General features: G+C 37.0%; 1 protein-coding gene across 4 annotated transcripts in view; it reads left to right on the top strand.

The window, feature by feature from the left end:
* The first annotated feature begins 510 nt into the window (after nt 1-510).
* PIK3C2A (phosphatidylinositol-4-phosphate 3-kinase catalytic subunit type 2 alpha) overlaps nt 511-15,013 on the top strand; it is a 38,084-nt gene continuing 23,581 nt past the window's right edge. For 2 of the 4 annotated variants that reach the window (XM_054390616.1, XM_054390614.1), the window contains exons 1-7: nt 528-1,620; nt 7,266-7,366; nt 8,994-9,151; nt 12,138-12,258; nt 12,961-13,072; nt 13,667-13,746; nt 13,845-13,908. In XM_054390616.1, coding sequence (XP_054246591.1) covers nt 532-1,620; nt 7,266-7,366; nt 8,994-9,151; nt 12,138-12,258; nt 12,961-13,072; nt 13,667-13,746; nt 13,845-13,908 — 1,725 coding nt within the window. In that variant the 5' untranslated portion in view covers nt 528-531. Of the gene's footprint in view, nt 1,621-7,259; nt 7,367-8,993; nt 9,152-12,137; nt 12,259-12,960; nt 13,073-13,666; nt 13,747-13,844; nt 13,909-15,013 lie in introns of all 4 variants that reach the window. The other 2 variants (XM_054390615.1, XM_054390612.1) reach the window with 2 other exon arrangements.

Genomic DNA, 15,013 nt, shown 5'->3' with positions numbered 1-15,013 from the left:
TAATGAGCAGCTGAACTTAAATTGCTTACTTTGCTTGTCCAATAAATAGCATCTCATAAGCGTTATTTATCTTGTTAAGAGGGTAAAGTACAATGGTATTTTTCCAAGGAAGGGAAGTCCTTCAGCATCATTATGACCATCACAATCAGGTTGCAGCAGTTTGGTAGGCCTGTCACTTCTGTAATACACTGAAGGGAAACTGGAAGTCCTCCTGATAAAAGGCACTTTATCAATGCTAGTCTTTAGAACTATTTCTGCTTCAAAGGCTGAAGCTGGCTGAGTGCGCAGAGTTGCACAAATCTGAGAACAGGTACAGGAACATAGCCTTTCTGTATCTTCTGTGTCCTTGGTTTCTGAAGGATATGTGCAACCTTGTCAGTTGGTGACATAGGGCAGTTCTCATGCATGTCTTTCGTGCATATCTAATGTTTAATTTCCTTTTCAGACCTGCTAAATCGATTCTGAAGCCAAGGGCAGACAACCAGTCTGAGGGAAGTATTGCTTCGTTAGATGGACATCTGCTCGTGCGGTATGGCCCAGATATCCAGCAGCAATGGATTTAAACAGCGCTCATCACCTTCTTTGGCAGCCACAAGGTCAAAAGATGTGGACAAAGAGGAGGCGTTGCAGATGGAAGCTGAGGCATTAGCTAAGATGCAGAAAGAAAGAGGTGTAGCTGGTAACAAACAAACTTCTCATTCTTTAAGCAGCACCAGACAAAAAGCACAGATTCATAGCAAACAGGACCATGATCTCATGGTGTTTCCAGAGTCTGATGCCAAGAGTGTGGAAGATAAGCTAAGTAGCATTGACATAGAGAAGCTTACTCATGCTGAACTAGAGAAACTGCTGCTGGATGACAATTTTGAATCTAATAAAGTACCTACGCTGCCAGCAAGCCCTATTTTGAGCCCATCATTGTCTTCGCAATTTTACCTTGGGCCTACAGGTCAGAGGAGACAGTGGATGCCTGGGATACCAGCACCTGTGTCATGCACTTTACCTCCTATTTACCCCTCAGCTTCTTTCACAAAACAGATTGGTGTATTTCAGAATGGATTCCACCCAAGTATGTCCTCCTATCCCTCTAGAGAACCTATTTATCTTGGGCTTCCAAGACAGTCGCAATACATTTCATACCCATTGGCAGCTACTACACCTTTCCATCCACAAGGAAGCCTACCTATATATCCTCCAGTACTTACACCAGAAATGGCAAAAGTATTTGACAAAATTGCAAGCACCTCAGAGTTTCTGAAAAATGGCAAGTCAGGCACGGACCTAGAGATGACTTCTATAAAGTCTGCAGTTGCTAACCTCCCAGCCTCGGGGAGCTGCAGGGATGTTAGTAAATTTGATTGGTTAGATTTAGATCCCCTAAGTAAACCAAAAGTTGATAGTACAGAGACTTTAAATAAGGCAGAGAATGATGGAGGGAGGGCTTCAAGCATGACTGCAGAAGATCCATGGGACGCAGTGCTGCTGGAAGAAAAGCTGTTAGTAACTTGTCACCTGGAAAGAAAAGTTAATGGGAAATCTTCTGGAGCAACGGTTACGAGGAGCCAGTCCTTAAACATGAGAACAACCCAATTCGCAAAGTTGCAGGGCCAAACATCACAGGTATGTAAATCAGTATGTTTAAATTGCAGTATAATAGTAAAGATTAATCCCAATGTTTAAAGACACTCTAAGGTCTGGGTTTGTTTATTAAACCTCACTTGGCTTGAGCAGTGTCCCAATGGTGGAATTTACTGGTGTATGCATTAGTGAATTTCAAAAAACTCAATGTTGCTATCGAACAAGATCCCAAAATAACTCTGGCCTTTTGCAATCTTTCCATGTTTAATAAGGCGATTGCTTGGTTTTCAATAAACTAGAAGAAGAAATGGTTGTAATCTTTAGAACATGAAGTATTTAAGTCATATTGATAAACATGATTCATGTGATACTACAAAATAAAAACATGGAAAGTTAGACACTGAAAGCTTTATCCTGAGCAGCTTTTATCTCTGATTTTGAAAACAAAAAACATTCTTTTGCCTTGTATTTGCTCTTGTCAGCTTTTTTTTTTTTTTTTTAAAGAAAGGTAGACTAGAAAGATGGCATAGTCAAAACTCTTTTTCTGCTCTCCCAGTATCACTTGCAGTCTTTTGTAGGCCTACTATATTTTTTTTATATAGATAGAAAGCTTTCCTTCTGTGCAGGAATGCTAGAGAGATTGCAACCAAATCTTTTGGTTAGACTGTCCTGGAATCCAGGTGAGATACCTGCTGGGACAGAAATGCTGTACTTCTGTTCTGGAAGAAAGCAAACGATATTTGTGTGATATTACTTTCCACAGGCTGAATAAAGGATGATTTTTGCTCTAGGATCAGGATCACTTTCATCAGAAATTTAAGAGAAAAATGTCAACAGAGGCTTGGTTATGAAAGTCATCTTTTTGGACATTCAGCACATTCAGTTTGTATCAAAACTGAACTGTACAGCAGCCGGTCAATACAATAGCAGTCTCATCAGTTAATTATGTTCCCAAAAGTGCATTCTACCTTTTTCCAAGTCCAGTAAATTACTTCAGATTATTTAACTTCTCCAGCTTTTAAAATTCTGTGATAATTGCATCATAAACCAAGATATTATATTTTAAATTGTTGCCTTGCTATAAAGTCAGTTTGCATATTTGTATATTTATATTTTTTGATAGAGAGAGTACAATGACTGAAGGAGATGTCTTCAGTGGGAAAGTCAACACCCTGGCAAGGGTAATAATGGCTGGAAAAATCATAGAGAAACTGGTTGGGGGGGAGGAGCAAAATATTTCTCTCTCTTGTAGACTTTGGATTGCAGCTGTTTTAAATCTTATGTATTGTCTTTCTAGGTGCTTTTAGTAGGCTAGGGACATGCCATAAAAAACAACTGTTACCTGTCAAGGATATTTTCCAAGTTGTTCATTAGTTCTTCTCTTCCTCCTTCCCAAACTGGGGGAGATTTTTCTCAGAAAAATGAATATTTACTAGACTTTGGCATAGCAGGCTGTCTGAATTTCCATTGAAGTGAAATTTTTGGCACCTCATTTGAAGGATTTCCTGTTTTTTCTGGGCTAGTTGTCAGTATTCTGGCAAAAGTTTAATAGAAGGCCAATGGAGAAAAAGAAGAAAAACCCCAAACCCTAAACACAGAAAAATTCTTTACCTCTGTTTTCGAGGGACCACGTGTGTGAAGATCTTGGGTCTAACTTAATTTTATTTTTTTTCCACTCTTGAGCTGTGTGATGTATGAGCTCAATTATTTCCTAGTATGAGAAAAGACATGTAAATTTGGGCTCTACGGCACTTTGCATCTTCAATTTGTTGTGCTACCCTAATGTGCTTGTCAGTTTTCCAATGATAGTTGGTTGTAACGTAACTGTTGCCTGGAACTAGATTATGCTGGATCCATGCTTCTGAGCTGTTGCCTGTGAAAAGTAGTATTTGACTATTGCTGAGTGAAACCTGTGTTTATGAATTCCAGAGGTTTTTCAAGAATGTAGGGTTTAAAAGGGTCTTTCCTGTTCTTCAGGTCCAATCCCATGCTATTTGTAGGTCATGTGTTAGCTGATTCGTAGAATGCTCAAGGTCTGCTTTTACACATGGTCTTTTCCTTCTGCTACTGAGGGGCTTTTCCAGACCCTCACCATTCTCATCAGTCATCTCATCTGCAGCAGAAAAATTCAGAACTGGCTCTTAGTAAATGTTCTTAACAGGATGGAACAGCATTTATTTAAAAGAGGGGCCTGTTTTGATCTTTACATGTTACAAAAGACAGTGAGTTCCTGTCAGCTTTAATGGCAAGCTCTATGGGATAGCTTCTCTTTTCTATAACTGTTTTTTTTGAACATGGTTATGAGAATGGTGATAGCACAGCATACCAATTCCTTCTACGGTGGCATGAATAAACTCTCATTACAGACAGGGGCACTTCTATTGTGTTCACTTTATTGGTGGCATCACAACAGCATGTATTGATCCTGTTACTGTAAATAATTCAGACATAGTCTGGTTATATATCTGATCTTAGCCACTATCTTTCTCAAACAAGTTCTTAGTTTGTAACAGACTCTTGCAGTAACTACCTAGTCAAAACTTTAGATTTACTTTCTGCTTGTGTTCCTCCAGTCTGTGGCTAACTAGTTTTAGCATAGTACCCTACTGCTAGTCTGTATTAGAAAGGTAGCTGATGATACAAAAGTAAATTATCACAGGAGTTGTTTCTGCCGATTGTGCTGAGTTACTGAAGATGATAATAAATAGACTTACAGACAGATCTCTCACATTAATATCCTTTCAACATAACCTGTGTCTTTTGCTTAAGCTTTTGCCCATCCTGTGCTAGTTTAAATAATTTTCCATCTGATACAGCAAGCTGAGTTATTTTACCATTTTTTTGGCAGTTCTCATGCACTCTCCATCCCATTTACCTCAAGGTATATTCAAAGTATATTCTGAGGTCTTGCATCCTAACTGGCCTAGATTCCCCTTCCCCCCCCACAAATTGCTCATCATCTCACTGCCCCTTTAAACAAAATTATTTGCGAAACTTTCTAGTCATGAATTTAGATTCTGTTTAACCCATTAAATAAATAGATTTCTTTGAGTTTTATTTCATGACTATGTCTATATTAATGATTATATATATTCAATATTCTCCTTTAAATACTACAGTGTTTGTCACTTTCCTTTCTGAAAGCAGAGGGAAAATCATAATTTTGTCCTCTTTAGTATTGTCTTTTCTACTTTTCCTCTGCACAGAGCTGAGGAGTCATGAGACTTTATGTACTCATGGGATTTATTTTTTTATTGTTAAGAGTGATTGTATATGCAGACAACTTCTATTTTTGCAGTCTATGTTGATAATGAACTACTTATCTAGCTTGGTCTGTAGGCCTTTCTTTCAAGTAATTTCCTGTTTGACTGATAGCTTTTGCATCTCTTAGATCGACTCATCTGGAAGTTAAAGCAATTCAAATCCTCTTTATTGCTCCCAACCCTAATCATCTGAGTCCATATTTCTAGTATATCAAAATTTGTCCCCCTGAAATTATCTTCCCCAAAGCAATCAAGTTAGTATTGAAACTAAAACTAAAAACTAAAGAGGAGCAAGGAGGTATTTAATGTTCTTGTTTGTCCACCAGGAGGTAATTTCCAGTAATGCACTGGGTTTCTCTGCTTTAGTCAGTGGTGACCCTCAGGTCAGGTATGGGTAACCAAACAATATTTTTTTTTTCCTCTTTGCTCATTGCATCAGAATTTATTGCCTACCCTGCCCAAGCTTGTGTGCATACAGAAGCCTTGCACTTTCCTAAATTGATTTGAATTTAACAGCAGAATAACCTGCAAAATCTGCTGTATTTAGTTCAGAAGGGTCACACAGTGGCATAAAGTGGCAGCGTGGCATCCTTGGTGTAACGAAGTAATCCCCTTGTGCACTGCTTTTATACTGTGGTTAGAGTTGCAAAGTGCTTTGAGTGCTTATTTGTAGTCTTACTTAAACTCTTAAAAAAGAGCTCCAAAATAGAGAAAACTAACAATCGTGTAGTCAACTTTTTAGTTTGAAATGATTGAGTTTTGTGTTGAGTGCTGACCAGCAGTTAGTTAGTTGAATGTTTATCAAGGGTGTTTACCTTTCACTTGGTCTGTTGACTTCCTGTTTCCTTGCATGATTTTTTTGTTATTGTGTAATTGCTTAAAGAACACATGTGCAATTGTATCTAGTGCAGGTCTGTCAGCAGGACTTGAGCAGTTGCCCAGTATTTTTGTGATAGAACTTGTCTGAGAATAGAAGAATCCTTTTAAGTTTAAGGTGTTAGTTGTGCTCTCGAATTTCATTCCAGTTTTTGTGGCTTTACAGATTGCTGCTCTAATTGCTTCCCATGGTATGGCTAATCCCCAATTACATGGATTTTATTCTTTTGAACTCATCAGTGTTCATGAAACCAGTATTTTAGCTGAAATAACTAGGTTGAAATGCAATTCAAGTGGCTATTATGGGCTGCATATATTATCTCTTCTAAGTTTATGCTGTACTGCTTAAACAACTTAATTCAAGCAAGAAGTACTAAAAGACAAAGACCTGACAGGTTCTGGCTCTGTGTGTTACGGATTCGACTCCTTTTCCGAGATGGTCTAATTTGCTATCTTGTCTGATATGCTTTAATGATACTAAATGTGCAGCTAATTTTGTCAGCTAGTAATAAATAACCCACATACTAGTTAAGCAGTTGAGAAATGTGAATAAATTGTGATGATTTTCAGAAAAAATACAGTGTACTGTGCTTTTGTGTGGACTCCTGGGTGGATTAAAGGTTTCTGTGAGCATTGTAAAAGCCCTGGTTGTAAAATGTAACTGGCCAGAAGGCTTTATCTTCTGTGTGCAATGACCCTGGGTTGGGCATGTACAAACTCTTAAAGATCAGTTTATTCCAGGGAGTATCTGGCTGGAGTTTCCTGAGTGCTTCAGGTTGATGGTGGCTATTAGACTACAGATGATTGAGTTCCACCTCAACATCACTGGTAGTTCTGGCTGCTCTCTGCTCTTTACTTACACTTAGCATTTGGATCTGAAACAGATCTAGATTAAAAACTGCTTCAGTTTTGTGGGAAGTTTTTGAAAGTTTATTAGATATTGTTGCTCTCTTAGCAATTGTCTTTTAGGTTGGAGAACTTGAGAGATTGTGGTTTACATTTTTGGGAGCTGGTGAGTGCCAATGGCACAAGGGATTAAACCAGCAGTAATTTGATACCATGAGATTAGTTCTGAGTTTAGTGTTCAAAAGGCTGCTTCCTTCCAGTGTACTGTTTATCTTTTCCTGCTTCGTAGGAAGAGGTAATCACAAGCAGTGCTGATGTGTAATGGTTCGTTCTGGGACTGTGCTGAAGGCTGAATTGCAGAAATAGAGGAAAAAACATTTATTTCTCTTTCTCCTATAATTCAGCAAAATCTAGCCAAATTCTAATGTAGTAGGTTACTGCTGAGAAATCAGGAACTTATGCTTGCAATAGCAAGTTGACTGATAATGATGCTGTCAAATAAATTACTTTCTGTAAAGGAGTCACTGTTCCAGTGAATCTTTACTTTTCATCTTGGTAATAGACATTTTTCTCATACAAGTAGATTAGATAAAACTAATAGTAAACCTCAGACTTCTGAAAATCTATCCTCTGCACGTATCTTTGCTCGCTGTAGGAATATGCTTGCAGCTATTTAAATCCTGTATTATCTTTGAGTTGCAGAAAGACAATGGGACCACTGGCATGCTGACAGAAAACGTGCTTCTCCAAGAAATTGAAGGGCAGAATCAAGAACTGTCAGCTTTTTCTCAAGCAGTTACAAAGTAAGAAATTATTGAACACATATTAGTTTTCAGAAGGAAAAAACAAAGTAACTAATTTCCAGTTAGGTTGACAGAGCCAATCCTAGATTTTTTTTGCTTCATTTGACAGGTACCAGCATGTGTCCTTTTCCCTTTTATTATCCCAGTTTTTCCTGTTTTATCAAGAATGCAGCAGAATTGTTAAGGTGTTCCATACTAAGGTTTTTAGATTATCATATCTCCTCTTTATTCTTTTGGTCCTGTGACTTTCACTTTTTTCCTTGATTTTTCTAATATTTCTTGATTGTCAAAACTGTTTTTTCAGTATGCCTGTATCTCTTTCTATCAATTTTTTTAGTACAATTTCTTTTTGAAAGAATTTGAAGGCTTCTTTTTTTTTTAGTTGGTGCACCTCACTAAATCCTGTCACTTAATGCTTTTCTAGCCCTTAAATTCTCTTACTACTTCTGCAGCTGAAATTCCATAACAAATAAAACCTTGAAACATGTTCTTGCTTTGATCAGGTGGTGAGTTTCTTAAAGGTCATAACAAAGATGATGACACCTGATAACCCCAAATGCTCCTTCTATGTTTTTGCTTACTGACACAATTTAATAAAAGATTTGTTTTGTCTTTTTCGCTTATTCCTAGAGAAGGCAAACTAGGAGTCTTGTCTTTTTTCCCTCTCAAGATCAAAATCCAGTAAATAACATGGGAAGCAGAAATCTTTGAATCTGAAGCATAACAGCTGCTTTTTATGAAAACAAACAAACTCCATAAACCCCATGAGAAGTCATGTACACCTGTGAAACATACTGATGAACAATTTTAAAACCAAGCTGTCATAATAGGCTTGTTGCGTGTAGTTAAATCTAATTGTTGCCCTTTCTTTCAAGATCCAGTGCTTAAAATGTTGCCTCTCCCTTATCTCCACCCCTTCTTTTCATGCCATTGTCAGGAATGTAGCTAATGAAGCAGATGACCATTACAGACGAGTTTGGTTCAGAATCTGTAATACTAGTTTGATGATGGCAGAAGGTTGAATTATTTTATGTGTTAAATAGCAGAAAACAAAAAGCAGCTATCGAAGTAGTGTCTAGTTATTATTACTACGTGAATTATACTGTTCATGTCCTAAAAGCTTTTCCCTTAATTTAAGCCTCTTTCTCAACTTCCACAACTTGGAATAACTACCTTCTGCATACTGTCTGAAGTTCAGGTTATACTTCCAAAAATGGAATTGTGAACAATTTTGTGGTCTTTTGTACATAAAAGAAAGTAGTCTTTAAAAAAAAAACCCTCATTTTAAGCAAATGCTATAGATTAGCTTTTAAAAACCTGTTGTAGAGCTTAATTTCTACAGAAGCTGGGTATGTCCTATAAGTGTTGACCTTAAATATTTTAATATGTATGGAAAACTTGCCTAATTATAAGGTAGGGTTTTTTCCCTGTCTAACTACTACTTGTATAATTATTGTGGGCAGTGTTCTGTTGAGAGTAGAAAAATTAAATGGTGTTTGGTACATACAATTTAGGTGAAGAGTAAAAGGTAGTCTTTGCTGTTCTGGCTTGTGATTATTACCGTGTTATTTTGCTTCAGCCTTAGACTTATCCATTGCGATGTTTCTTAAACCTTCTCTGCTTTCAGATTGAGGACCAAGTTTCCTTACACTAATCAGCAAACAAATCCAGGCTTTGTGCTGAGTCCAATCATGCTGCAAAGAAATATAAGTGGGGAGAGTGCCAGTATCAAGGTTTCTATAGAAATTGAAGAATTCCAGCAACCAGTAACTTTCACATGTGATGGTATGTTTCTGCTTTTTAAATTGGACTTTGCTTGTAAGATGCAGAATGGTGGATTAAGATTGTACACTCAGTCTAGGGCATTGGCTTTTAGTTTTTGTAGTCTCTGGGTCTCAGGTATATGGATTGCTTGTAGTGAATGTGGAGAAGGTAAATGAAGAAAGAACCTAATTCTGGGTAAGTGCCTTCATTCGGAAATGTTTAGAAGCTGTCAAAGTTAAACTTTTTTAAAAAAGAAAAGCCAGACAAACCACAGCTGGGAAGGTTAAATCAGTCTTTCAAGAGTTTGACCTACTTTATTGTAATTGAGGGGATGAGAACACCAGAACTGAGATGATTAACTTTTAATGTCAACTCTGTAATGTACATTTAAATAAACTCTTGCAAGCTAACTGAAAATTCAGACAAATTGCTGTTGGGAAATAAGAATGGACACTGAAATTATGTATTACTCGTTTCTTTTCATAATCATATACTGAAATCACTCAAATAATACAGTTGCAATGTGCCTCAGATAGCTGCCCCAGTTTCGTGAGTATCTAAGAGTATTAGTTTGGGGTGGAACTTTTAGGCTTGCCTTATTCTTGTGCATAAATTCACTTTCCTCTCTGCGGTTAAGACTGCACAGTATGTTTGTATTAGAGGCTATAAGTCTGGGTGCTGTCAACATTTGACAGTTCTTGGTGGTAAAATAACTGATAATTGTGATAATAAAATAATAAAATACTGCTTCTGATAATAAAATCCCCCTGGAACAATGTACTGCTTAGTCTCTGTGCTCCTCTAGTGTCTGTTCCCATTCCCAAACGGTGTCACTTGCTAATACTGTGTCACCTGTGCCATGCTGGGGTTTTTATCATTTGGGTCTCTATCTGTAACGCTTTAGAGTTGTTTCTTCTTAAAAGGTTCAGAGTTACTCTTTTACTCCCTTAACCTAGCTCTTGGTGGCTTCATTCTGTATTCATTTGCTGGGCCTTACAGTTACTGTCCTGTGTTTTAATACTCTTCTGTTAAGAAATGAGGTGGACTGTAAGCATAGCCTAGGAAGGGTTTTTCTGCTCTGCATCCCTCAGATTACAGTTTCCTAATATTACAGGCTTAATCCTTTCCTACAAAAGGCTTTGGTAGGGTAACTAAAGTATTACATCTTCAGCCCTTCTATAATTTTAGTGAACACCTTGAAATGTTTCGCATTCTAGCCTTACATATCTTGTGCTTTGCACTTTCTGCTATCTTCCTTCTCTGATACCAGAACTAATCACAGTTAAACTACTTATCTTCTGTAGCTAGTGAAAGATCGGTGTCTGTAGCTCATATGTGACTAGTAATAAGTGTATTGAAAGTTACTCTCTTTAATTATTTTAAATTCTTTGTTTAATTTCTTTGGGTCTTGGTCATTTAATTGCGTATCTTAGCATCCTCATACTAGAATTATTTTAGTATGGCTTTCTGTCCTGCTCAGAAGGAACTGCAGCCTGTCAGTGTTCTGACAATTCAGTATGTAGAAAGGACCCAGAAGGAAAAAAGGTTAATTTTAGACCTTATATATAGTTATATATATTTCTTTAGTATACTTATTCATTTTTTCCATTAATTTATTAGTCTTCACATGGAAGTACAAGCCTACCTGAGCAATCATTGTGTAGCAGCAAGGAATTGAATGTCTTTGATTAAGACCAAGGGTGAGAAGGTGGTAACGTTATCTTTGCATTACTCCACTGGTCTGAGACTGTTGTCCATAAACTGTTACTGCATCTCTTTTCCCCATCAACCACCATATTGTCTGCTGAAGGTAGTACAGCAGATTCACTCTGGATTAAAACAAGTTAAATAGTCTTAATAATTAGTTAGTGTTTCTGAATTCATACTTCCTAGCATTCCTTGCTCTTGAATTCCACATACTCGTTCTTCATATGCTATCGAATACCTCTGTGCTTGTAAAAATTAGTCATGTGTTAATGAGATGAACTTGTGTTGTGGAAGATATTGTTGTGGCATTACCTCTCTGTATCCGGCACAGCAGTAGCATTTTTTTCTAATAAAAAGGTGATTCAGAAAAATTAGGCAGATCTCTGAAGGGGAAAATAAAAATTCTAGACATCCTGGTGAAAAAATTGAAGTGGTTTTATACAGCGGTGTGTCCCCTTCCCCCCGCCACTGACTTTTGAGGTACTTGGTGACATTGTTTGCAGATGATTTAAAGGAGAAGATGAGAAGCTAGGCAGAAAAGAGTAGACAGCATTTTGTACTCAAACAGTTTGTGGTATTAAAGCATATCTATGTGGCTGTGAGCGAATGGATTTGGGGTTTGACTGGGATTATTTCTTTTGCTCAGTAGTTGCTGGATAGAAGAGAAACTCTTTTCACAAAAAAGCATTTGGACCCTGATGTGAAAGTATGGGCAGTTAGGAGTCCCTTGTTGCCAAAGGCTTGGTTGTGCTTGTTGAGATGTGATCTACACAATGTGGAAACTACCCTAGGCAAATGGAAAGGAAAAAGAAAAAAGGACTTTCAGAAGGATTTGCTTCTACTACAGCTGATACTAACTTCCTCAATGAGAGCAAATAAAGAAGTTCCATTTCCAGCTCTTCAGATAATGATTTTTTAGATTGCAAGTACCTCTGGGATCATGTACTTATTTGAAGTCCTGGCTAAGTAAGGCAAATTTATAATTAAAAAAAAAGAGCTATCATATAACAACTCCTGTAAAACAGACTGCAGACTGTTTTTGTACTTTTGATCAAGTGACCACACTGTACTCTATTTTAAAAAGGATTTAGTAATTTGTTAAACTACAGGAAGGTTTTAGAAGATGCCTGCCTTTGTGAGGAAAAAAGTGAAAAACTCAAACAATGACGCTTAGGAAATTATAGAAGAGCTTTCCCTACAAGCATAAAAATAAATTTAACTCCATTTTGTGAGTGAACAATGGTTACTATCATTTGCTATAGATATATATTTAACTTTTAGATGCAATTTCTTTAAACAGTGAGTTCCCCTGTTGAGCTTATAATAATGCAGGCACTTTGCTGGGTGCATGATGACTTGAATGAAGTGGACATTGGCAGCTATATCCTGAAAGTCTGTGGCCAAGAAGAAGTTTTACAGAAGTAAGCAAACTCTTTTTCATTAATATTTAACTTCAAGCTTTTTCATGGTGCAGTTACTGGAGAGTATATCTTTAACAATTTAATGTGTTAAAGCAGAAGTCGTAAAAATGTGAGAGTCATGCTTTGCACAAGATCAGAAGTCTTTAGAGTTGCTCTAGGATACAGCAGAGTAGGTTCTCAACACCTTCCTTAGAACCTGTTCAAATCTGTCATCTGTTGTGTTGGACACAAACAGGTTTTTTTAGATGCATATTTCTAGAGCATTTCTGTAGATGGATGTTCTAGTTTTCAGCTGCTCTTCAAATCCCAGCAACCAGGAAAAAAAACCCTAATGATAATTTCTAAGAATCTGAAATAACATATAGGCTTTGTTAATGGGAGGGGTTTTTTGTTTCCTTTTTGTTTGTGTTTTCATTTGTTTTTCAACCTAATGGTTTATAAATACCCATTAGTTTTCTGGGTTAGAATACTCGGTTTCAAGTTCAGTAGTTCAGAGTAGTTCAGAGCTTTAGCAAAAGTATAGGTGTCTGTCATAGTATGCTGACATTTCTGCAGAAGTAAAAATTAAATCTAGAAGTATGATGTGAAGGCTGATTCACCACTTCCTTATTTGGAGCCAACAGGTTACCTTCAGTATTCCGTGTGAGTTTTCTGAAAAGCTGTGTGTGTTTGGTGTAACTACAGCTCTCTTCTGTTTAACAGTAAGCACTGTGTAGGAAGTCATGAATACATTCAGAACTGTCGGAAGTGGGATACAGAAATCAAACTGCAGCTCCTGACCCATAGTGTAATATGCAGAGATCTGGCCCGAACAGTAAGTACCTCCTGAACTGCAGCAGCAGTGCAAGTCTTTGAGAGATTGAGAGTCTGAGAGTTAATGGATCTGAGGTGTAACCTTTTTGTTGTTAACAAATTCCTACATCTGCTTGATGTTGGGAATTATATCCTCTTAAACTAAGAGGAAGGAAAATGCATACTGAATTTTCACAAGGCAAATTATTTAGAAACATCAGTAATCTCTCCTATTAGCCCAAGTACTGTAGCTGGAAAAGGTATGCAAGCATTTGGACTAAACTTGAGGCCTGAAGGAGAGGGAACAAAACTTCAGAATTAAATAAAAGTTGAAAACAGTTTTGAGGTTTAATTAGATCTGTATCAGACTAAGTGGAAGACTGCAATATTTGTTATCTGCATAGTTAGGCACTTGATCGCTGTTTCTTCCCTCATCTCCCTGTCCTGGTGTGTAGACATTTTGTAGGCTATTAGTTATTTTATTTCTCTTTCCCTTTGAGAAGATCACCTTATGTTTTTGCCTTTCTACTCCATAGATATTGAAGAAACTTCTAAAACAGTATTACAGATTATAGAAAGGTGAGACCTGGACTTAATATCTAACATTTTGTTGCAGGAAGATGATGACAGAACACCCATACATCTAACCAAACACCTTTACAAAGTAGAAAAGCCGTGCAGAGAACCGATTATAAGGTAATGTTTTGTTATTTTCGTAATTAAGCTACAGCTAGATTTCTGACTGAGACTGTTATGGTTTTGCACTTGTCTCCAATAACTACCATTTCTTGTAGATCTTCTATTGAAGAGCTTCTTGATGTGTATCACAAGCAAGTTAACATAGCACTTAAAAATGAGGTAAGTTCATAAGTAATTGCTGAATCAAAAGTAGCATGAGAAAATTTACCGATGAGACAGTTGGGGAAGAGACTTGCAGGTATTCCTGGGGAAACTGAGATTGGAACAAGCTGCCAAATGTGGAATTTTTAGATTGCTCTTCCTCTTTTTCTTCCTTGTTTTTCTTGTGAACTGATTATTACCTAATCATCACAATTAGAAATACATCTAAGTCCTGGGGTGCAAGATAACCTTTTCCTCAAAAATGCTCAAAGAGATTAATTTAAGGGAATAGGGAAAAGGTCTGAATCCTGACTATGTCAGTTATTGTCAGCCATGAATGATGCATTGTTAACAGATGCGAATCTAGCCAAAAGTGAGCAGTAATTGTGCACAATGGGAGCTATAACTGAAGTGTGTTTGTGTAAAACCTACTTGTATGTACCAAAGTATAATAATGTCTTATTCTGCACTATTGGATTAATTTTAAATATACTGTCAAAATAATTGTCTGTTTCAGTGTATGTTAGGTAGCTAAAAACCACTTGCATGTGGAGTAGTTTAGAGTGACTTCCTAAATGCAAAACCTAGCTGAAGATAACTTGCTTTACTGATTTGCAGAAGGAGAAGCTTAGACAGGAATGTAACTTCGAGACCTAAACTCTTAAACAGATAACTGTATTTCTTAAACAGTTTCTAAAGAACAGTCTTGAAATTGACTTAATGACAATACTTTTCTACTTTGTTTGCCTCTCTGGAAATGCAGGCCTGAACAAGCTGATGTCCACTATTTACATATTCCTTTAATGTTATTTAATTCCCTTGGTGATGATTCACCTTGTATTCAAGGGGTTTTAACACGTCTTTTTGTAGAAGAGTGAGATCTTACTGCTTCTTGATGTGTTGGTGGTTGTTGCTTTACTCTTGCAGCTGCTTCAGCTTGCTTGTTTAACTGATTTCACAGGCTGAGGTGAGGAATACAAAACATCTCAATTTAGACTTACATTCTATTTTTTTTCACAGCCTTATTAAGGATGGGAGATGTAGCTTGTAGTTGACATTGATTAGGTCCAACTATTAGCATTTGTTGCATTTGAAATTTTTTATTCCTGAAGTGAATTCCTTG

The sequence above is a fragment of the Indicator indicator genome, chromosome 21 (genome assembly GCF_027791375.1).
Source record: "Indicator indicator isolate 239-I01 chromosome 21, UM_Iind_1.1, whole genome shotgun sequence".
NCBI lineage: Eukaryota > Metazoa > Chordata > Aves > Piciformes > Indicatoridae > Indicator > Indicator indicator.
This window is presented reverse-complemented; position numbering and strand designations above follow the sequence as displayed.